This window comes from Triticum aestivum, chromosome 2D (assembly GCF_018294505.1).
Source record: "Triticum aestivum cultivar Chinese Spring chromosome 2D, IWGSC CS RefSeq v2.1, whole genome shotgun sequence".
Lineage (NCBI taxonomy): Eukaryota > Viridiplantae > Streptophyta > Magnoliopsida > Poales > Poaceae > Triticum > Triticum aestivum.
Window position 1 is genome coordinate 125,205,989 of NC_057799.1, and position 25,128 is coordinate 125,231,116.

General features: G+C 45.1%; 1 protein-coding gene across 1 annotated transcript in view; it reads right to left on the reverse strand.

The window, feature by feature from the left end:
- Nucleotides 1-6,315, reverse strand: part of LOC123052118 (peroxisome biogenesis factor 10) — a 15,077-nt gene extending 8,762 nt beyond the window's left edge. Inside the window, exons 1-11 of the mRNA XM_044475211.1 lie at nt 6,073-6,315; nt 4,895-5,098; nt 4,776-4,811; nt 4,566-4,678; nt 2,654-2,699; nt 1,874-1,920; nt 1,619-1,726; nt 1,444-1,519; nt 809-881; nt 563-708; nt 338-423 (exon numbers count right to left, since the gene is read on the reverse strand). Coding sequence (XP_044331146.1) covers nt 338-423; nt 563-708; nt 809-881; nt 1,444-1,519; nt 1,619-1,726; nt 1,874-1,920; nt 2,654-2,699; nt 4,566-4,678; nt 4,776-4,811; nt 4,895-5,098; nt 6,073-6,183 — 1,046 coding nt within the window. The 5' untranslated portion in view covers nt 6,184-6,315. The remainder of the gene's footprint in view (nt 1-337; nt 424-562; nt 709-808; nt 882-1,443; nt 1,520-1,618; nt 1,727-1,873; nt 1,921-2,653; nt 2,700-4,565; nt 4,679-4,775; nt 4,812-4,894; nt 5,099-6,072) is intronic.
- Between the last annotated feature and the right edge of the window lie 18,813 nt (nt 6,316-25,128).

Genomic DNA, 25,128 nt, shown 5'->3' on the forward strand with positions numbered 1-25,128 from the left:
GGTGAAGTCTGTATTTCATAGGCTAGCAGCTAGCTACAAGCAAGATTTGGAACAACTGATGGTTTATGTCTTGTGATAATTCATCTTAAGATATTGCTTGGGAGTTGAGTGTAACACTGCAACTTACATCAGTGAAGAATATACCTATAGTTGTAAAAGCACTTTAAGCAACTGATTGTGATATATACAAACACTAAGGGTATCTAAATTTCCAATCTCCTATTTTCATATGTGTATCAAACAAGACCATGTGTACACATTAAGCAAAAGAAAGGGATAGAGGGCATATAATTTATTTTCTTTGACACATGAGGGAAAAGTGCACATAAAACTGCACCTCTTTCTCATGCTCTCATACTTTGGGTTTTCACATATGGTCTGATAAATGTTCTTAAGAAGAAAACTGTTCGCCCCCTTCAGAACCTGCAAGTTAAGGCTACACATTACATGCTTGAAAACTAGCTGTTGTCAGTTTTACTAGAAATGTGAGGAAAAATCAGCAGAAATACGACAGAATAAGATTCAACTATAAAATGAGATACCAGGATTCTGATTAAAGCACCTTGGAGAGGAATGGTATTGCATCCAGAGCAGTTTTTAGAACAATAATGTCAGATATCAACAATTGGCTCTTTCGACCATTGGCAGGCTTCAGTACCTCATCTGTGACCTTTTTGGGTTTGAAGCAAAAGTGACAGAGAACCTTATCTAGGACACAAGAACGGCATGCAGCAATTTTTTAGCAGTGAGAATCATATTACCTACAGAACAGCACAACAAGAGAAGAGCATAGAAATTATAGAGTAACCTGATTCTTTTGGAAATTTACGGAGACCTTGTGTCAAGCCAAAGAATAGTTCCTCGTTGCTCACTAGCTCATCCTGAAATTTAGATATTAACATCAAAAGTATGCACAAGTGTCAATTTCAAAAGCATGCATAAAGTTGAAACGCCGCGCTGAGATATAAAAATAATGCAATATTAAGGTACAGGTTAATGTTTTCACAAGGGGGAATTTAGAGCCATGCCACCACAAAGTTGAAGCTATGAAAAATACTACTGCATGTCTCAATGAGATGTGAACTTTGGCCCCGCACCACATATCATACTCACAGTCAGTGGTAATTTTCAAAATGCAAAGTTCATATTCGCATGGTTACCGTATTTCCTCTCTTTTCTAAGAAAACAGAGATATTCACAAATTATAAGCACTGGTCTAAGGTGGACAGCATATTAACTTACTACTTTTTAGACCCAATAGTTACATGCAGCAAAATCATACAAAAGAACATGCATTTGTAGTTATGAACACTATAAGATCCACTTCTATTTCACATACAAAAATCTCGCACATAAAATTCAGAGCTCTTGTATATGTCCAGTTACAGATCAATTTGGTGATGCTCACAAATAGACTATAATGTAAATGCAAAATATACTTACCAAGCAGTCAAGCCGAGTATTGATAGTTTGAATATCTTTTAATGGTTGTAATAAGTTGGCTCTCAGTAGTCTAGACCTGGGACAACCATGTCGTTGTGCTTAGTAACTCAACATACAGCATCATGATATGAATACAAAGTTAACGTAAGATTTTAGTATGTGTCGTGAGGCATACCCTCCCGTAGTCTTTGTAGTCTTCAACATCTGAAAGAGACTTTTCTTTTTGTTGCTAGTACCCCACAGTTCAGTATGGAGAGGGTCAATTATTTCTAATGTTTGAACACTGTTGGGTGCAAATCAAAGAATGCAAGCCATTCAGTAATGGCAACTGAACTGTTGAACTCTTGTTCTCCCAGCTCTTTTGATGAACAAGATTAATCAGGTTACATTACTTGATAGAATTTGAGGGTCGGTTGTTTCAAAATAATACCTAGTTGAATCGATGTTCATATGGTCAAATGAGCCATTGAATGTAACCTGGAGGCAAATGCAGTTTTTTTTAACATAACTATGGGAGGCCATGAGCTCATAACAGAAAGAAAAGGAGAATAACAGCCTTCAACTGGCATTTTTGGAGGTTAGCACAACACATGAGTAATAACCATACCAAGAAACAAATGAAACATGGTGGCTTACTCTTTGAGGAACATACGTGGGCTTAGGAACTGTAGATGCTTAAATCCTAATATCTTCTGTTTCGAGGCTTCAGCAACAAAATTTTCCAAGGAAATAGCGCTTTAAAATTAAAACTATATGATTCGTGTTTAAGTGTAAAATCCATTAAACAAAATTAAACCCTGAAACATGCATGAGCTTTCAGAATATGAAAATCGCAGACAGCGAGCCGGCATGCATGTAACAACCAGCAATCCAGCATACAGTACAATCTAATGGACAATCAATAGTCATAAAGCTACAGCTCAATACACTGATTGTTGCCATTAACACACTAACGAATTAATGTCGCTCCAAGAGCCAATTTGTGAAGACAATGCATATGATTTTTCAAGTATGCATAACCATTTGTTCTTCAAAAAAAAAAGTACGCATAACCGGCATAGAACCTATGAATGAAATAGGCATCAATGGGGGAATAAACAGCAAGCAATAGATTTTTCCACTTGTTCATAATAAGTAAATTGATAAGAATGAACATAGGTGAGGCTTCAGAAGTGCAATATATGTTAAAGCAAATTTTCCAATAACTTACTGATAGTGAATGGTTAGTAATAATTACACCTTTTTCTGATTCTATCCTGTAAAAAGATACAAACATAACGTCAGAAGACTCATGTGATGCTGGGTAACCTTGTTGTAGAATGATAGAAATTAGTATCTTACCCTAAAGGTATATTTTAATTGAAAGATTCCATAAAAGAAATGAGTGGAAAAAAAACATGTGTTGGACATGATTAAACCAATAAACAAACAGATGTTAGAGCTAGCTTTCAACATAGGGTGCTCAACTCTCTGAACAACGAAAGCTGAAAACAAGGGACCAGCACTGCTCACGGCATACTAGAGTTGTTATTTTTGGAGGTCTGACGCCCGGTTGGTGCACTAGGTGGCAACAGATGCCTCGACTCTAGCAGGAAGGTCCTAGGTACACCAGCAATGTGTCGGTGCGGCTACCATGGTTGGCATGGACAGCAGGTAGTGGAGGATATTTGGATTGAAAGAATTCCATAAAAGAAATAACACCTCCAGGAAGGTCCTAGGTACACCGGCAATGTGTCGGTGCGGCTAGCAGGCAACATGCCTTGACTCTTACCCCAAAGGTATTTAAAATGAAAGATTCCATAAAAGAAATGAGTGGAAAAAAACATGTGATGGACATGATTAAACCAATAAACAAACGGATGTTAGAGCAGGTGTTCAACTCTCTGAAGCACATATGTTCAGAGAGTTGAACATAGGATGTTCAACTGTCTGAACAACAGAAGCTGAAAACAAGGGACCAACGCTGCTCACAACATACTGGAGGTGTTATTTTTGGAGTTCTGATGCCCGGTTGGTGCACTACCTGGCAAAAACATATGCCTCGAATAGTCGAATGTAGTAGGAAGGTCCTAGGTACACCAGCAATGTGTCGGTACGGCTACCGTGGTTGGCATGGGCAACAGGCAGCAAAGGATCCCGTGTTGTAGCGTCTTGGTCGCATGGAAGCACTTCGACCAGTATTGGTTAACGGTTGTGGGCGTAAGTTGTTTCGGTGGGATGTCTTCCGTACCCTATCAGGACTGCCAGGGCCACCCCCCACCCCCCGCCGCCCTTCTGATTGGGCCACGGCGGATCTGGTCTACTTGCTGGTGTGTGAGATGTGGCGGACATCATTGAGACATGTGTGACGCGTAGCAGCCCACGGCGCCATTGATTTGCTGCCTCCAATGTAGGAATGTCCCAACTCTGCCCTTCTTTGTGGAGATGGCTTCTCTATTTCTGTGGTGAGGGTTTGGTAGGTTTGTTGCGCACGATGGCATTGAGGCCGGGGGTTGTTAGGTTGCATCGGCTGTAATGTATGTCTAGCGGCAGTCGGTTGTGGTCATGTCTCGAGTGGTCAGTTGTGCTGCCTAGTCCCAGGCTTGTGTAAATTATATTCTTTCTATCAATGCATCAGGGCACAAGCTTTGTGTTTTCTAGAAAAAATGTTCAAATTTTTTTCTTCAATTGCTCATGGAGTTTGAGCTTGAATATTGCATCCCTTTAAATGAATCATGCAGCAATCAATTTTCAGGTCCATTATCTTAAATGAGTATCGTCAACTGAAGGTGAAAGTGTTAGGACAAGACCACTATCAAATGGTGCAAACATCAAGAAAAGAGCTGTGACTATCTGGAAACACATGCACTTTTCGAAATTAGTTAACTATTCATAGAGTCGTAATTAGTTGTCTTGATCCAGCCATAGATTAAACTCAATAATAAGGTCATAAATATGGCAGCTTGGTTCATAGTGATGGTATACAATAGTAACTTGGGTCAGACTGATACTTGATACAATGCTGTATTATATGCATGGGAGACATGTCATGACAAATTCACTCCCATTGGTGTGGGTTAATCATGAAGAGGGAAAACTTCAAACTAATGATGTCTTGACTCTCAAGTGTTGAGCATATTTACCACTTAATTGTTGCAGAGGCCGCAGCAAGACAAAGATAGTACTGCTTGCAGTAAGTATCCAAACCAAGTGCAGATGGGTCTCTAGCCGACAGATTTTTTACCATAACCGCCCCCTTACAGATAAAGGGAACATGAGTGATATTAAGGGGTCTAATTCACCCGATAACTGAAAGAATAGATGTCCCAGTAAGTGAAAACAAAACATAATACCTTGGTATCATCAAAGCAACCACGTGCCATTGTGACCTACAAAGTGAGCTTTTCTTAGAGTAGAACGCTATTATTCTTTCCTTCTGTAAAATATAGATAAAATGTCATAAGAGTATCACCTTTTTGCTTGCTTGGTAATTTTTATCAACCAGCTCTGAAACTCCAACCATACCATCTGCCGCTGTTTTATTTGGGGGCACAATTACAGTATTCGGATCATAGAAATGCAGTAGTGTCTTTGTATTCTGGTATGAACAGCTTGTCTCGATATACTGAGATAGGTGCAGTGAGGCTGATCTCAAATCAAATGCCGCAACACCAACCTGTAACATTTTTTTTTCTGTAAACAAATTCTGGCAAAGTAGCAAAACTGTATCTGTTCATGAATTCGAAGATGAAGACCGGCTTTCTCTGCTTTGCTTTTACTAGAATTTCCTTTAGTTGCCAACATCAGATTCATTACAATATCAGCCTAAGGTGCACTTCAATTCTATATATCCACGCATAAAAAAACACAAATGTCCAACACTTGCAGGTGCAGCAACCAATTAATGTGACATGGGATGCGGTGAACACACAAAGATCCCTCTAAAAATAGAAGATACATTTTACGCCTGGATATCGAATTTTAATTTGGTGAATTGTGTATGGAGGTCAGAAAATGCTGTTTGTAAATAAACAGTCAGACAAACGCCCAAAAAAAGAACTATACAGACGAAGGAAATCATTTTAGTTACATACTATTCATATACTTATGTGTCCCAAACATAAAACGTCATATATTAAGTTACAGACGGAGTAGTTTATAGGAGATTATCTCTGTGGCGGTTAAACAGAATATCAGTCATTTCTGGACGGAGATTAGAGCAACTTCTAGGAATTACCGCCCAAATCTGTTTATGAGTTACTGCAACATCAGGAAAGTACTAAAAATTTGCTCGCCAGGTGCGGGTGCAGTTTACATCATATCACACGGTTTCGATTTCGATTCAGTCGGAACGGCAAATGCAGCAGAAGAGCTATCGTGCAGCAATCGTCCTGAAACTAATCGTCGATCCAAAAACCCTCCAAACCCTAGACAAATCACCGGCCGGGAGATTTTGAGCAAATCCGAAGGAGAACATCGCACTGGCATACCAAACCGAGGTAACTCCTTCGATTCAATCCGCGGCAACCCCGAGAAGACACGGGTCGGGCGGGGCACTGAGATGGGAACGTTCGAAATGGACGGCACGGGGGCGAAATCAACGACCCGACTAACCAATGCGGGGGTGAAGATGGGGGTTTAAGGCGTGACCTCCTTGGCTCGGTTCTCGATGAGGCCGATCACGAAGCTCGATCGATCGCCGGCGATGGTGACGCCGCCGCCCCCACCCCCTCCTCCTCCTCCGGCAGCGCCCTCCTCCATCTCCTGCGCCGAACCCTGGAAGGATGCAACTACGGCTGCTAGCTGGTGGTGTGTCTGTGCGAAGCGGCGAGGAGAGCGTTTGGTCGCTCCCGTTTTCTCTACACGGCCTGCGGCGGGGCCTGAGGAACAGAGGAAGTGACGAAGAGGGCGAGATTTGTGCGGCGGGTCCCGGATTAAGTGTTAGGGGGTCTGCTAGCTGAACAAAATTTTAATCCCTCGACAAATTTGACAGTTTGGAACAGGGGTCTAATAGATGATGCAAATTTGAAGATATAAAACTAGGTGTTGTATAATTTACATCACCACAAAGTGTTTTTTACATCTTTAAAAAATAGTCAACTCCAACAGATAATGTATATTTGTGATGTAAAATTTCAACTCCAACAGATGATGTATTTGAAGATGTCAAATAGTGCACTAAACCAACTCTCGAAACTATCAAAGCTCGCGTGCTCCCGCTGCAGCTCGCCGGGGCCGGCGGGGATGGCCGGAATCGGCCGGCGGCGGAGAGGAATGGGTAGGGGAGGTCGAGAGGAAGCCAAACCGGTTGCGGCAGCACGGGGCGGCGCTAGAACCGCCCGTAATCGGCCGAAAGGGGATCGGGCAGGTGGCAGGCCGGCCGAGGCAGGCAACGGGGGACAGGGGACAAGGTCGTGGCGGGCCTGGCGGCCGACGAAGAAGGCATTTATGCCAGTTGCAGCCGTAGGAGAAGTTTCAATACGGCGGCGGCCGAAAGCGAATTAGCGGCTGCGGGCGGCGGGCTGACGAGGCAGGCGGCGGGCTGACGAGGCAGGCGGCGGGGGACGGCGAGCGAAGTCGCAGCGGGCCTGGCGACCGTTGGAGAAGGCATTTAGGCTAGTCGCAGCCGCCGGAGAAGTTTCGATTCGGCAGCGGGCGAAAGTGAATCGGCGGCTGCAGGCGGCGGGCCAGCGAGGCAAGCGGCGGGGGACGGGGGGCAAAGTCGCGGCGGGCCTGACGGCCGTCGGGTGGCGTGCAGCGGCGGCGATTTGGTGCCGATTTCGTTGGCGACGGCTGGTCGCGTGGAAGGAAAAGGAATGATAGTTGGGCAGTTGGCGAGCAGTCGTGTTTTTACATCTCCTTTTACATCTCCTGATGGTGGTGTTGTAGTTTACATCTTCGGGAGGGGAAGATATAATTTTTTACATGTACACCATCTGTTGGAGAGGTGCTTTTGGGCCTCCAAGATGTAAAAACGTAGTTATTTTTACATCTACATCTTCTATTGGAGATGCTCTAAAGATAAGGGCAACTCCAACGGGCGATTATGTTGGGTTCTACGGTAGGGTGCGTCGACTACAAATTAAAATTTCCTACGCGCAGAACAACCAAGAACATGCTACGGGAGATGGATCACAGTTCGTTACCACTAGACGCGCAGTGCCATGCAGGTCCGCGTGGGTCGTCTCCTCCTCGTCCGATCTCCCTCGAACAGCCGGTCGTCGGTTCCCACGTACAGGTTCGCCGGAGCGGCGCAGGTGCACCGCCTCTAACGGTATCCGCGCGTGCAGGAGGAACACCGTGCGGCAGACTGCTAGGTCCGATCACACAGTCGGCGGCGAGTGGAGGTGTCTATTTGCAACACATGCAAACCCTAGTGACAGCGCCAAAGCGATCAACCGCATGAGTGTGCCGCACCCCACTTTATATAGGCATCCGTCGCGGGCTCAACACTTGGGCCTCGCACGGACCCTAAAGCCCATAAGTCTACTCGGCCACAATCCGAATACAGCTCGGATCACATCCGACCAGTGTCCTCGGATCCGACCTCGTAGGTTCCTTCCCTTAAGCGCGCGACCCCTTAGGTTCAAGTCAACTTGGTCGTAGTTCGGATCACCTCCGAACTGCACGGTTGGTAGCGGCCCCTAGCAAGGCATGCCAAACACCAATCAGACTATGAAGCTGGTTAGGCGAACCTGTACATCACACTTCCATTCCTTTTGCAACATGATATATGTTGTCGAGCTCAAGGCGAGTCTGTCATCCTTGTGCTAGCCCGACCTCTTTCTCGTTCCAGTGATGCCGACCACAAACCAGATTATCTCATAATCCTTGTCGCATGGCCATGCTTATCCTGGTCGGATCACACGAGGGGCCCAGAGTATATCTCTCCTGATCGGAGGGGCAAATCCCATCTTGCTCGACCATGTCTCGCGGCATGGGTCTGGACAAGCCTGAAACCTACCTTTGTAACTACCCAGTCACGGAGTAGCGTTTAGTCGGCCCAAAGCAAGTCTGTCACCATCCCGAGTACATGTGCTAGCTCAGGTCTTAGAACATAGAACGTATGTTGTACTAGAGACTCACGGATGACATATCGTTGCATCTCATATATAGTTGGGTCTGTCCGACTCGGACCTTATCTCGACTCGGATCTGACTACGTCCAATCCGGCCAGACCTTTCCAAGTCCATATTATCCGGTTAGCATCCAATGCTCCATGGCTAGTGAGACCAAGCCATCGACCGTGGCATATGCTAGTCTAGTCGCTGCGCGTCCACACATCTGAAAGAACATGCGGTGGCCCCATGTTTGGTTTTGATAATTGATGACAATCTCTATGGACTAATGGTTGCCTTGAGTTATATTTGAAGGTTTTGTCCATAGGCTTTTCTTGGAATACATGTGTTGGTTTCAAGGAGAGTTTGTGTCGACCAAGGTGCTATTCAAGTAATTACCTAAAGATTGGTCTTGTGAGAGGTTGATCAAGACTAAGTCAAATAGTGAATCAAGTTGATCAACACGCAAAGTGTAGAAGATGTACCGAGAGGGATCAAGCGATCCCATGGTATGGTAAGCATTGTCCATTGTGCTTTGTGTACTAACCCATGGTCTATGTGAGAGTTCTATGTGGGGTTAGGTACGTGTTCATGGGCTTGCGTCAAGAGGAAGATATCACTCAACCAATGGAGAGGATGACATCAAGTGGTGATCGTCATCAAGAATTCCGTGCGCAAGTTCAAGTGGAGCATCACGAAGAGATCAAGTGCTTGATGCTTGCCTTCCATTGTGGTGTCAATGGACTTGTGAAGATCTGCCGAAGAGTGGCTCACCCATAGTGGAGTATGGGGGAGCAATCATCTAGTCTTCATCGACCCAACGCAATCAAGAAAGGTGGTTCAACTTGAGGGAGTCAAGATCGTCATCATCTAGCTCAAGTGGACTTCATGAAAGGCAAAGGTTTGCCCTTTATAGGTTTATATTTTACCGGTCTCATGGTGATAGTTTGGAGACCGGGTTATAGGATCGATAGCCGTACTATCAAGGGGGGCTCTCAAGTTGGTAGCTTGATCGTATCGTTAGTAGAGAGCTCAAACCATTGCATCCTTGCATCATGTTTCTTGGTTCTTGTTTGGTTCTCTTTGTGAGTCTTAGAGCTTATGGTCATCTTGATGACAAGCTCGAGTTCATCGAAAACGGAGTTCACATGCGTCTTCTTTTGCGTTTTCAGTGTTGGAGGTTTTACCGGTCTTATTCGAGGAAGGGTTCTCACCATTTTCTTATGGGCCTTTTCTAATTTACTTATTATTGTTATTTCTATCAACATTGTGTTAGCCCTTGTCGCTAGCTTTCCAACAAACTTGGTTTCGTTGAATTCGGAGTCCGTTTGCAGAAGTTGTGTCAGTTTTGGTGTCCTTGTAAAAGCTGCAGCGGTACTACCGCTCGTGGGAGCGGTACTACTGCTTGGAGGGGATGTAATTTTTTACTACCGCTCTTGGGAGCGGTACTACCGCAGCTACTTCCGTGGCTACTTCCGCTCCGGACCAAAAACTCGTCACAAGTCCAGCGGTGGTAGGCGCGGATGTATTTTTTTAGTACCACTCGCAAGCAGTAGTACCGCTACTCTTAGCGGTAGTACCACTACCCCTAGCGGTAGTACCGTGAGGACGAGCGGTAGTACCGCTCTGTGCGGGCTGTGAGCATAACGGTTGGTTTTTTCCCCACCTATAAAAGGGGGTCTTCTTCCCCAATGAACCTAATCCTTTGAGCTCGTGTTCTTCCCCCATTGTTGACCTTCTTCGAGCTAGCTAACTCTCAATCCCTCCATGGATTCTTGCTAGTTTATGAGGGAAAAGAGAGAGGAGATCTAGATCCACATTTCCACCAATCACTTTCTCCTCTATGTGAGGGGAACCCCTTGGATCTAGATCTTAGAGTTCTTGGTGTTCTCCTTCTTGTTCTTCCTATCATTTTCCTCCCTAGCATTAGTTTGTTGGAAATATGCCCTAGAGGCAATAATAAATGGTTATTATTATATTTCTTTGTTCATGATAATTGTCTATTGTTCATGCTATAATTGTGTTATCCGGAAATCGTAATACATGTGTGAATACATAGACCACAATGTGTCCCTAGTAAGCCTCTAGTTGACTAGCTCGTTGATCAACAGATAGTCATGGTTTCCTGACTATGGACATTGGATGTCATTGATAACGGGATCACATCATTAGGAGAATGATGTGATGGACAAGACCCAATCCTAAGCATAGCTTAAAAGATCGTGTAGTTTCGTTTGCTAGAGCTTTTCCAATGTCAAGTATCTTTTCCTTAGACCATGAGATCGTGCAACTCCCGGATACCGTAGGAGTGCTTTGGGTGCACCAAACATCACAACGTAACTGGGTGACTATAAAGGTGCACTACGGGTATCTCCGAAAGTGTCTGTTGGGTTGGCACGGATCGAGACTGGGATTTGTCACTCCGTGTGACGGAGAGGTATCTCTGGGCCCACTCGGTAATGCATCATCATAATGAGCTCAATGTGGCTAAGGCGTTAGTCACGAGATCATGCATTACGGTACGAGTAAAGAGACTTGCCGGTAACGAGATTGAACAAGGTATTGGGATACCGACGATCGAATCTCGGGCAAGTAACATACCGATTAACAAAGGGAATTGTATACCGGGATTGATTGAATCCTCGACATCGTGGTTCATCCGATGAGATCATCGTGGAACATGTGGGAGCCAACATGGGTATCCAGATCCCGCTGTTGGTTATTGACCGGAGAGGCGTCTCGGTCATGTCTGCATGTCTCCCGAACCCGTAGGGTCTACACACTTAAGGTTCGGTGACGCTAGGGTTGTAGAGATATGTGTATGAGGAAACCCGAAAGTTGTTCGGAGTCCCGGATGAGATCCCGGACGTCACGAGGAGTTCCGGAATGGTCCGGAGGTAAAGAATTATATATAGGAAGTCAAGTTTCGGCCACCGGGAAAGTTTCGGGGGTTACCGGTATTGTACCGGGAACACCGGAAGGGTCCCGGGGGTCCACCAGGTGGGGCCACCTATCCCAGAGGGCCCCGTGGGCTGAAGTGGGAAGGGAACCAGCCCCTAGTGGGCTGGGAGCCCCCCATGGGCCTCCCCCCTGCGCCTAGGGTTGGAAACCCTAGGGTGGGGGGCGCCCCACTTGCCTTGGGGGGCAAGGCACCCCCTTGGCCGCCGCCCCCCCATCTAGATGGGGTTTGGCCGGCGCCCCCCCCTCCCAGGGGGCCTATATAAAGGGGGAGGGAGGGCAGCAATAGGACAGCCTTGGGCGCCTCCCTCCTCCCCTGCTACACCTCTCTCTCTCGTAGAAGCTCGGCGAAGCCCTGCCGGCATCCCGCTACATCCACCACCACGCCGTCGTGCTGCTGGATCTCCATCAACCTCTCCTTCCCCCTTGCTGGATCAAGAAGGAGGAGACGTCGCTGGACCGTACGTGTGTTGAACGCGGAGGTGCCGTCCGTTCGGCACTCGGTCATCGGTGATTTGAATCACGGCGAGTACGACTCCGTCATCCACGTTCATTGGAACGCTTCCGCTCGCGATCTACAAGGGTATGTAGATGCACTCCTTTCCCCTCGTTGCTAGTATACTCCATAGATGCATCTTGGTGAGCGTAGGAAAATTTTAAAATTATGCTACGATTCCCAACAGTGGCATCATGAGCCAGGCCTATGCGTAGTTACTATGCACGAGTAGAACACAAAGCAGTTGTGGGCGTTGATGTTGCCAATTCTTCTTGCCGCTACTAGTCGTATCTTGTTTCGGCGGTATTGTAGGATGAAGCGGCCCGGACCGACCTTACACGTACGCTTACGTGAGACAGGTTCCACCGACTGACATGCACTAGTTGCATAAGGTGGCTAGCGGGTGTCTGTCTCTCCTACTTTAGTCGGAACGGATTCGATGAAAAGGGTCCTTATGAAGGGTAAATAGAAATTGGCAAATCACGTTGTGGTTTTACGTAGGTAAGAAACGTTCTTGCTAGAAACCTATACAAGCCACGTAAAAACTTGCAACAACAATTAGAGGACGTCTAACTTGTTTTTGCAGCAAGTGCTATGTGATGTGATATGGCCAGAAGATGTGATGAATGATATATGTGATGTATGAGATTGATCATATTCTTGTAATAGGAATCACGACTTGCATGTCGATGAGTATGACAACCGGCAGGAGCCATAGGAGTTGTCTTTATTATTTTGTATGACCTGCGTGTCATTGAATAACGCCATGTAAATTACTTTACTTTGTTGCTAAACGCGTTAGCCATAGAAGTAGAAGTAATCGTTGGCGTGACGACTTCATGAAGACACAATGATGGAGATCATGATGATGGAGATCATGGTGTCATGCCGGTGACGAAGATGATCATGGTGCCCCGAAGATGGAGATCAAAGGAGCATAATGATATTGGCCATATCATGTCACTATTTGATTGCATGTGATGTTTATCATGTTTTTGCATCTTATTTGCTTAGAACGACGGTAGTAAGTAAGATGATCCCTTATGATAATTTCAAGAAAAGTGTTCCCCCTAACTGTGCACCGTTGCGAAGGTTCGTTGTTTCGAAGCACCACGTGATGATCGGGTGTGATAGATTCTAACGTTCGAATACAACGGGTGTTGACGAGCCTAGCATGTACAGACATGGCCTCGGAACACACGCAATACACTTAGGTTGACTTGACGAGCCTAGCATGTACAGACATGGCCTCGGAACACGGAGGACCGAAAGGTCGAGCATGAGTCGTATAGAAGATACGATCAACATGGAGATGTTCACCGATCTTGACTAGTCCGTCTCACGTGATGATCGGACACGGCCTAGTTAACTCGGATCATGTTTCACTTAGATGACTAGAGGGATGTCTATCTGAGTGGGAGTTCATTAAATAATTTGATTAGATGAACTTAATTATCATGAACTTAGTCTAAAATCTTTACACTATGTCTTGTAGATCAAATGGCCAACGTTGTCCTCAATTTCAACGCGTTCCTAGAGAAAACCAAGCTGAAAGATGATGGCAGCAACTATACGGACTGGGTCCGGAACCTGAGGATCATCCTCATAGTAGCCAAGAAAGATTATGTCTTAGAAGCACCGCTAGGTGAAGCACCAATCCCAGAGAACCAAGACGTTATGAACGCTTGGCAATCACGTGCTGATGATTACTCCCTCGTTCAGTGCGGCATGCTTTACAGCTTAGAACCGGGTCTCCAAAAGCGTTTTGAGAAACATGGAGCATATGAGATGTTCGAGGAGCTGAAATTGGTTTTCCAAGCTCATGCCCGGGTCGAGAGATATGAAGTCTCCGACAAGTTCTTCAGCTGTAAAATGGAGGAAAATAGTTCTGTAAGTGAGCACATACTCAGAATGTCTGGGTTGCACAACCGCTTGACTCAGCTGGGAGTTAATCTCCCGGATGACGCGGTCATTGACAGAATCCTTCAGTCGCTTCCACCAAGCTACAAGAGCTTTGTGATGAACTTCAATATGCAGGGGATGGAAAAGACCATTCCTGAGATATATTCAATGCTGAAATCAGCGGAGGTGGAGATCAGAAAAGAACATCAAGTGTTGATGGTGAATAAAACCACTAAGTTCAAGAAGGGCAAGGGTAAGAAGAACTTCAAGAAGGACGGCAAGGGAGTTGCCGCGCCCGGTAAACCAGTTACTGGGAAGAAGTCAAAGAATGGACCCAAGCCTGAAACTGAGTGCTTTTATTGCAAGGGAAGTGGTCACTGGAAGCGGAACTGCCCCAAATACTTAGCGGAAAAGAAGGCCGGCAACACCAAAGGTATATGTGATATACATGTAATTGATGTGTACCTTACCAGTACTCGTAGTAGCTCCTGGGTATTTGATACCGGTGCGGTTGCTCATATTTGTAACTCAAAACAGGAACTACGGAATAAACGGAGACTGGCGAAGGACGAGGTGACGATGCGCGTCGGGAATGGTTCCAAGGTCGATGTGATCGCCGTCGGCACGCTACCTCTGCATCTACCCACGGGATTAGTTTTAAACCTCAATAATTGTTATTTAGTGCCAGCTTTGAGCATGAACATTGTATCTGGATCTCGTTTAATTCGAGATGGCTACTCATTTAAATCCGAGAATAATGGTTGTTCTATTTATTTGAGAGATATGTTTTATGGTCATGCCCCGCTGGTCAATGGTTTATTCTTGATGAATCTCGAACGTGATGTTACACATATTCATAGTGTGAATACCAAAAGATGTAAAGTTGATAACGATAGTCCCACATATCTGTGGCACTGCCGCCTTGGTCACATTGGTGTCAAGCGCATGAAGAAGCTCCATGCAGATGGACTTTTGGAGTCTCTTGATTACGAATCATTTGACACGTGCGAACCATGCCTCATGGGTAAGATGACCAAGACTCCGTTCTCCGGAACAATGGATCGAGCAACCAACTTATTGGAAATCATACATACCGATGTGTGCGGTCCAATGAGTGTTGAGGCTCGCGGAGGATATCGTTATGTTCTCACTCTCACTGATGATTTAAGTAGATATGGGTATGTCTACCTAATGAAGCACAAGTCTGAAACCTTTGAAAAGTTCAAGGAATTTCAGAGTGAGGTTGAGAATCAACGTGACAGGAGAATAAAATTCTTACGATCAGATCGTGGTGGAGAATATTTAAGTCACGAATTTGGTGCACACTTAAGGAAATGTGGAATAGTTTCACAACTCACGCCGCCTGGAACACCTCAGCGAAACGGTGTGTCCGAACGTCGTAATCGCACTCTATTGGATATGGTGCGATCTATGATGTCTCTTACCGATTTACCGCTCTCATTTTGGGGCTATGCTTTAGAGACTGCCGCATTCACTTTAAATAGGGCTCCGTCGAAATCCGTTGAGACGACACCGTATGAATTATGGTTTGGGAAGAAACCTAAGCTGTCGTTTCTAAAAGTTTGGGGATGCGATGCTTATGTCAAGAAACTTCAACCTGAAAAGCTCGAACCCAAGTCGGAAAAATGCGTCTTCATAGGATACCCTAAGGAAACTATTGGGTATACCTTCTACCTCAGATCCGAAGGCAAGATCTTCGTTGCCAAGAACGGGTCCTTTCTGGAGAAGGAGTTTCTCTCGAAAGAATTGAGTGGGAGGAAAGTGGAACTTGATGAGGTGATAGTCACCCCTTCCGAACCGGAAAGTAGCGCAGCGCGGGAAGATGTTCCTGTGGTGCCTACACCGACTGGGGAGGAAGTTAATGATGATGATCATGAAGCTTCGGATCAAGTTACTACTGAACTTCGTAGGTCCACAAGGACACGTTCCGCACCAGAGTGGTACGGCAACCCTGTCCTGGAAATCATGTTGTTAGACAACGGTGAACCTTCGAACTATGAAGAAGCGATGGCGGGCCCGGATTCCGACAAATGGCTAGAAGCCATGAAATCCGAGATAGGATCCATGTATGAAAACGAAGTATGGACTTTGACTGACTTGCCTGATGATCGGCGAGCCATAGAAAACAAATGGATCTTTAAGAAGAAGACGGACGCGGATGGTAATGTGACCATCTACAAAGCTCGACTTGTCGCTAAGGGTTATCGACAAGTTCAAGGGGTTGACTACGATGAGACTTTCTCACCCGTAGCGAAGCTGAAGTCCGTCCGAATCATGTTAGCAATTGCCGCATACTATGATTATGAGATATGGCAGATGGACGTCAAAACGGCATTCCTTAACGGCTTCCTTAAGGAAGAGTTGTATATGATGCAGCCGGAAGGTTTTGTCGATCCTAAGAATGCTAACAAAGTATGCAAGCTCCAGCGCTCAATCTATGGGCTGGTGCAAGCATCTCGGAGTTGGAACATTCGCTTTGATGAGATGATCAAAGCGTTTGGGTTTACACAGACTTATGGAGAAGCCTGTGTTTACAAGAAAGTGAGTGGGAGCTCTGTAGCATTTCTCATATTATATGTGGATGACATACTTTTGATGGGAAATGATATAGAATTCTTGGAAAGTATAAAGGCCTATTTGAATAAGTGTTTTTCAATTAAGGACCTTGGAGAAGCTGCTTATATATTAGGCATCAAAATCTATAGAGATAGATCAAGACGCCTCATTGGTCTTTCACAGAGTACATACCTTGACAAGATATTGAAGAAGTTCAATATGGATCAGTCCAAGAAGGGGTTCTTGCCTGTATTGCAAGGTGTGCAATTGAGCACGGCTCAATGCCCGACCATGGCAGAAGATAGAGAAAAGATGAGTGTCATCCCCTATGCCTCGGCCATAGGGTCTATTATGTATGCCATGCTGTGTACCAGACCTGATGTAAACCTTGCCGTAAGTTTGGTAGGAAGGTACCAAAGTAATCCCGGCATGGAACACTGGACAGCGGTCAAGAATATCCTGAAGTACCTGAAGAGGACTAAGGATATGTTTCTCGTTTATGGAGGTGACGAAGAGCTCGTCGTAAAGGGTTACGTCGACGCTAGCTTCGACACAGATCTGGATGACTCGAAGTCACAAACCGGATACGTGTATATTTTGAATGGAGGAGCAGTAAGCTGGTGCAGTTGCAAGCAAAGCGTCGTGGCGGGATCTACATGTGAAGCGGAGTACATGGCAGCCTCGGAGGCAGCACAGGAAGCAGTCTGGGTGAAGGAGTTCATTACCGACCTAGGGGTGATTCCCAATGCGTCGGGCCCGATGACTCTCTTCTGTGACAACACTGGAGCTATTGCCCTTGCGAAGGAGCCCAGGTTTCACAGGAAGACCAGGCATATCAAGCGTCGCTTCAACTCCATTCGTGAAAGTGTTCAAAATGGAGACATAGATATTTGTAAAGTACATACGGATCTGAATGTAGCAGATCCGTTGACTAAACCTCTCCCTAGGGCAAAACATGATCAACACCAGGACGCAATGGGTGTTCGATTCATCACAATGTAACTAGATTATTGACTCTAGTGCAAGTGGGAGACTGTTGGAAATATGCCGTAGAGGCAATAATAAATGGTTATTATTATATTTCTTTGTTCATGATAATTGTCTATTGTTCATGCTATAATTTTGTTATCCGGAAATCATAATACATGTGTGAATACATAGACCACAACGTGTCCCTAGTAAGCCTCTAGTTGACTAGCTCGTTGATCAACAGATAGCCATGGTTTCCTGACTATGGACATTGGATGTCATTGATAACGGGATCACACCATTAGGAGAATGATGTGATGGACAAGACCCAATCCTAAGCATAGCTTAAAAGATCGTGTAGTTTCGTTTGCTAGAGCTTTTCCAATGTCAAGTATCTTTTCCTTAGACCATGAGATCGTGCAACTCCCGGATACTGTAGGAGTGCTTTGGGTGCACCAAACATCACAATGTAACTGGGTGACTATAAAGGTGCACTACGGGTATCTCCGAAAGTGTCTGTTGGGTTGGCACGGATCGAGACTGGGATTTGTCACTCCGTGTGACGGAGAGGTATCTCTAGGCCCACTCAGTAATGCATCATCATAATGAGCTCAATGTGGCTAAGGCGTTAGTCACGGGATCATGCATTACGGTACGAGTAAAGAGACTTGCCGGTAACGAGATTGAACAAGGTATTGGGATACCGACGATCGAATCTCGGGCAAGTAACATACCGATTAACAAAGGGAATTGTATACCGGGATTGATTGAATCCTCTGTTGGAAATATGCCCTAGAGGCAATAATAAATAGGTTATTATTATATTTCCTTGTTCATGATAATCGTTTATTATCCATGCTATAATTGTATTGATAGGAAACTCAGATTCATGTGTGGATACATAGACAACACCATGTCCCTAGTAAGCCTCTAGTTGACTAGCTCGTTGATCAATAGATGGTTATGGTTTCCTGACCATGGACATTGGATGTCGTTGATAACGGGATCACATCATTAGGAGAATGATGTGATGGACAAGACCCAATCCTAAGCCTAGCACAAGATCGTGTAGTTCGTTTGCTCAGAGCTTTTCTAATGTCAAGTATCATTTCCTTAGACCATGAGATTATGCAACTCCCGGATACCGTAGGAATGCTTTGGGTGTACCAAACGTCACAACGTAACTGGGTGGCTATAAAGGTGCACTACAGGTATCTCCGAAAGTGTCTGTTGGGTTGGCACGAATCGAGACTGGGATTTGTCACTCCGTGTAAACGGAGAGGTATCTCTGGGCCCACTCGGTAGGACATCATCATAATGTGCACAATGTGACCAAGGAGTTGATCACGGGATGATGTGAGTTACGGAACGAGTAAAGAGACTTGCCGGTAACGAGATTGAACAAGGTATCGGGATACCGACGATCGAATCTCGGGCAAGTAACATACCGATAGACAAAGGGAATTGTATACGGGATTGATTGAATCCTCGACATCGTGGTTCATCCGATGAGATCATCGAGGAGCATGTGGGAGCCAACATGGGTATCCAGATCCCGCTGTTGGTTATTGACCGGAGAGTCGTCTCGGTCATGTATGCGTGTCTCCCGAACCCGTAGGGTCTACACACTTAAGGTTCGGTGACGCTAGGGTTGTAGAGATATTAGTATGCGGTAACCCGAAAGTTGTTCGGAGTCCCGGATGAGATCCCGGACGTCACGAGGAGTTCCGGAATGGTCCGGAGGTAAATATTTATATATGGGAAGTCTTATTTTGGTCGCCGGAAAAGTTTCGCACTTTATCGGTATTGTACCGGGAGTGCCGAAAGGGGTCCGGGGGTCCACCAGCCCCCGGGGGGCCACATGGGCTGTGGGGGGTGCGCCTTGGCCTATATGGGCCAAGGGAACCAGCCCCAAGAGGCCCATGCGCCAAGAGATATGATAAAGGGAGAGTCCTAAAGGGGGAAGGCACCTCCGAGGTGCCTTGGGGAGGATGGACTCCTCCCTGGCCGCACCCTTCCTTGGAGGAAGGGCCAAGGCTGCGCCCCCCCTCTCCCTTGGCCCTATATATAGTGGGGGGGAAGGGAGGGCAGTGGCAATCCAAGCCCTGGCGCCTCCCTCTCCCTCCCGTGACACATCTCCCTCCTCCCGTAGCGCTTGGCGAAGCCCTGTTGGAATCCCGCTACTTCCACCACCACGCCGTCGTGCTGCTGGATCTCCATCAACCTCTCCTCCCCCCTTGCTGGATCAAGAAGGAGGAGACGTCACTGCTCCGTACGTGTGTTGAACGCGGAGGTGCCGTCCGTTCGGCGCTAGGATCATCGGTGATTTGGATCACGACGAGTACGACTCCATCAACCCCGTTCTCTTGAACGCTTCCGCTCGCGATCTACAAGGGTATGTAGATGCACTCCCCTTCCCCTCGTTGCTAGATTACTCCATAGATTGATCTTGGTGATGCATAGAAAATTTTGAATTTCTGCTACGTTCCCCAACAGTGGCATCATGAGCCAGGTCTATGCGTAGTTTCTATGCACGAGTAGAACACAAAGTAGTTGTGGGCGTAGATGTTGCCAATTCTTCTTGCCGCTACTAGTCTTATCTTGATTCGGCGGCATTGTGGGATGAAGCGGCCCGGACCGACCTTACACGTACGCTTACGTGAGACAGGTTCCACCGACTGACATGCACTAGTTGCATAAGGTGGCTAGCGGGTGTCTGTCTCTCCCACTTTAGTCGGATCGGATTCGATGAAAAGGGTCCTTATGAAGGGTAAATAGAAATTGGCATATCACGTTGTGGCTTTTGCGTAGGTAAGAAACGTTCTTGCTAGAATCCCATAGCAGCCACGTAAAACATGCAACAACAATTAGAGGACGTCTAACTTGTTTTTGCAGGGTATGCTATGTGATGTGATATGGCCAGAAGATATGATGAATGATATATGTGATGTATGAGATTGATCATATTCTTGTAATAGGGATCACGACTTGCATGTCGATGAGTATGACAACCGGCAGGAGCCATAGGAGTTGTCTTTATTTTTTTGTATGACCTGCGTGTCATTGAATAACGCCATGTAAATTACTTTACTTTATTGCTAAGCACGTTAGCCATAGAAGTAGAAGTAATCGTTGGCATGACAACTTCATAAAGACACAATGATGGAGATCATGATGATGGAGATCATGGTGTCATGCCGGTGACGAAGATGATCATGGTGCCCCGAAGATGGAGATCAAAGGAGCAAAATGATATTGGCCATATCATGTCACTATTTGATTGCATGTGATGTTTATCATGTTATGCATCTTATTTGCTTAGAACGACGGTAGTAAGTAAGATGATCCCTCACTAAAATTTCAAGAGACGTGTTCCCCCTAACTGTGCACCGTTGCGAAGGTTCGTTGTTTCGAAGCACCACGTGATGATCGGGTGTGATAGATTCTAACGTTCGAATACAACGGGTGTTGACGAGCCTAGCATGTACAGACATGGCCTCGGAACACATGCGAAAACACTTAGGTTGACTTGACGAGCCTAGCATGTACAGACATGGCCTCGGAACACAAGAGACCGAAAGGTCGAACATGAGTCGTATAGAAGATACGATCAACATGGAGATGTTCACCGATGATGACTAGTCCGTCTCACGTGATGATCAGACACGGCCTAGTTTGACTCGGATCATGTATCACTTAGATGACTAGAGGGATGTCTATCTGAGTGGGAGTTCAATAATCAGATGAACTTCATTATCATGAACATAGTCAAAAGGTCTTTACAAATTATGTCATACGCTTTAGTTCTACTGTTTAAGATATGTTCCTAGAGTAAATTTAGTTGAAAGTTGGTAGTAGCAATTATGCGGACTGGGTCCGTAAACTGAGGATTGTCCTCATTGCTGCACAGAAGGCTTATGTCCTTAATGCACCTCTCGGTGTGCTGAACCTCAACGTCGTTTGTAGATGTTGCGAAACATCTGACACGCACATTTTGATGACTACGTGATAGTTCTAATGGTTTAGAATTGTGGCACCAAAGACGTTTGTGAAACGTCGCAGAACATATGAGATGTTCCGAAGACTGAAATTGGGATTTCAGACTAGTGTCCACGTCAGGAGGTATGAGACCTCTGACAAGTTTCTTGAGCCTGCAGACTAAGGGAGAAGAGCTCAATCGTTAAGCATGTGCTCAGATTGTCTGAGTGCCACAATCACTTGAATCGAGTGGGAGTCAATCTCCCAGATGAGATAGTGATGGTTCTCCATAGTCACTGCCACCAAGCTATTAGAGCTTCGTGATGAACTATAACATATCAGGGATAGACATGATGATCCTTGAGCAACTCGCGATGTTTGACACCGCGAAAGTAGAAATCAAGAAGGAGCATCAATTGTTGATGGTTAGTAAAACCACTAGTTTCTAGAAGGGCAAGGGCAAAAGGGATACTTCATGAAACAGCAAATCATTTGCTGCTCTAGTGAAGAATCCCAAGGTTGAGCCCAAACCCGAGACTAAGTGCTTCTGTAATGAGGGGAACGGTCACTGAAGCAGAACTACCCTAGATACTTGGTAGATGAGAAGGCAGGCAAGGTCGACAGAAGTATATTGGATATACATTATATGAATGTGTACTTTACTAGTACTCCTAGCAGCACCAGGGTATTAGATACCGGTTCGGTTGCTAAGTGTTAGTAACTCGAAATAAAAGCTGCGGAATAAATGGAGACTAGCTAAAGGTGAGATGACGATGTGTGTTGGAAGTGTTTCCAAGGTTGATGTGATCAAGCATCGCATGCTCCCTCTACCATCGAGATTTGGTGTTTGCGTTGAGCATGATTGGATTATGTTTATCGCAATACGGTTATTCATTTAAGGAGAATAATGGTTACTCTGTTTATTTGAATAATACCTTCAATGGTCTTGCACCTAAAATGAATCTCGATCGTAGTGATACACATGTTCGTGCCAAAAGATATAAAATAGTAATGATAGTACCACATACTTGTGGCACTGCCATTTGAGTCATATTGGTATAGAACGCATGAAGAAGCTCCATGTAGATGGATCTTTGGACTCAGTCGTTTTTGAAAAGATTGAGACATGCGAACCATGTCTATTGGTATATATGCATGAAGAAACTCCATGCAGATGGATCGTTTGGACTCACTTGATTTTGAATCACTTGAGACATGCAAATCATACCACATGGGCAAGATGACTGAAAGGCCTCGTTTTCAGTAAGATGGAACAAGAGAGCAACTTGTTGGAAGTAATACATTTGATGTGTGCAGTCCAATGAGTGCTGAGGCATGCAGTGGATATCGTTATGTTCTTACTTCACAGATGATTTGAGTAGATGCTGAGTGTATTTACTTGATGAAACACAAGTCTGAATTATTGAAAGGTTCAAGTAATTTCAGAGTGAAGTTGAAGATCGTCGTGACAAGAGGATAAAATGTCTGTGATATGATCATAGAGATGAGTATCTGAGTTACGAGTTTGGCACACAATTAAGACATTGTGGAAAGTGTTTCACAATTAATACCGCCTGGAACACCATAGTGTGATGGTGTGTCCGAACATCATAACTACACCCTATTGGATATGGTGCATACCATGATGTCTCTTATCGAATTACCACTATCGTTTATGGGTTAGGCATTAGAGACAACCGCATTCACTTTAAAAGGGGCACCACGCAATTCCGTTGAGACGACACCGTTTAGAGAAACCTAAGTTGTCGTTTCTTAAAAGTTTGGGGCTGCGAAGCTTATGTGAAAAAGTTTCAGGCTGATAAGCTCGAACCCAAAGCGGATAAATACATCTTCATAGAATACCCAAAACAGTTGGGTATACCTCCTATTTCAGATCTGGAAGCAAAAGTAATTGCTTCTAGAAACGAGTCCTTTCTCGAGGAAAATTTTCTCTCGAAAGAATTGAGTGGGAGGATGGTGGAGACTTGATAAGGTTATTGAACCGTCACTTCAACTAGTGTGTAGCAAGGCACAGGAAGTTGTTCCTGTGGCACCTATACCAATTGAAGTGGAAGCTTATGATAGTGATCATGAAACTTCGGATCAAGTCACCACCAAACCTCGTAGGACGACGAGGATGCGTAATACTTCAGAGTAGTACGTGATCCTGTCTTGGAAGTCATGTTGTTGGGCAACGATGAACCTATGAGCTATGGAGAAGCGATGGTGGGCCCATATTCTGACAAATGGTTAGAAACCATGAAATCCGAGATAAATGGATCTTTGAGAAGAAGACGGACGTGGACGGTAATGTTACCGTCTATGAAGCTCGACTTGTGGCAAAGAGTATTCCCACAAGTTCAAGGAGTTGACTACAATGAGATTTTCTCATCCGTAGCGATGCTTAAGTCCGTCGGAATCATGTTAGCATTAGCTGCATTTATGAAATCTGGCAGATGGATGTCAAAACAAGTTTCCTTACCAGTTTTCGTAAGGAAAGGTTGTATGTGATACAATCAGAAAGGTTTTGTCGATCCTAAGGATGCTAAAATGTATGCTAGCTCCAGCGATCCTTCCATGGATTAGAGCAAGCATCTCGGAGTCAGAATATACGCTTTGATGGAGTGATCAAAGTTTTTGGGTTTATACAAAGTTTGTTAGAAACTTGTATTTACAATAAAGTGAGTGGGAGCGCTACAACATTTCTGATAAGTATATGTGAATGACACATTGTTGATCCGAAATGATGTAAAATTTCTGGAAAGCATAAAGGGTTGTTTGAAAGGAGTTTTTCAAAGGAAAACCTGGATAAAGCTGCTTACATATTGGGCATCAAGATCTATAGAGATAGATCAAGACGCCTGATGATACTTTCAAAGAACGCACACCTTGACATGATTTTGAAAGAGTTCAAAATAGATCAGCAAAGAAGGAGTTCTTGGCTGTGTTACAAGGTGTGAGTATTGAGTAAGACTCAAGACCTGACCACAGCAGAAGAGAGAGAAAGGACGAAGGTCGTCCCCTATGCTTTAGACGTAGGCTCTACGGTATGCTATGCTGTGTACCGCACATGTAGTGTGCCTTGCCATGAGTTGGTCAAGGGGTACAATAGTGATCCGGGAATGGATCACATGACAGCGGTCGAACTTATCCTTAGTATCTAGTGGACTAAGGAATTTTCTCGATTATCGAGGTGAAAGGGAGTTCGTCGTAAAGGGTTACGTTGATGCGAACCTTGACACTAATCCGGATGACTCTGAGTAGTAAACCGGATTCGTATAGTAGAGCAATTATTTGAAATGGCTCCAAATAGCGCGTGGTAGCATCCACAAGATGACATAGATATTCGTAAAGCACACGGATCTGAAAGGTTCAGACCCGTTGACTAATAACCTCTCTCACAAGCATAACATGATCAAACCAGAACTCATTGAGTGTTAATCACATAGTGATGTGAACTAGTGTGACGCCCCCGATTTGACCGTACACTAATCATGCACGCAAATGTGTACGACCAAGATCAGGGACTCACGGGAAGATATCACAACACCACTCTAAAACATAAATAAGTCATACAAGCATTATAATACAAGCCAGGGGCCTCGAGGGCTCGAATACAAGTGCTCGATCATAGACGAGTCAGCGGAAGCAACAATATCTGAGTACAGACATAAGTTAAACAAGTTTGCCTTAAGAAGGCTAGCACAAAAGTAGCAACGATCGAAAAGGCAAGGCCTCCTGCCTGGGACCTCCTAACTACTCCTGGTC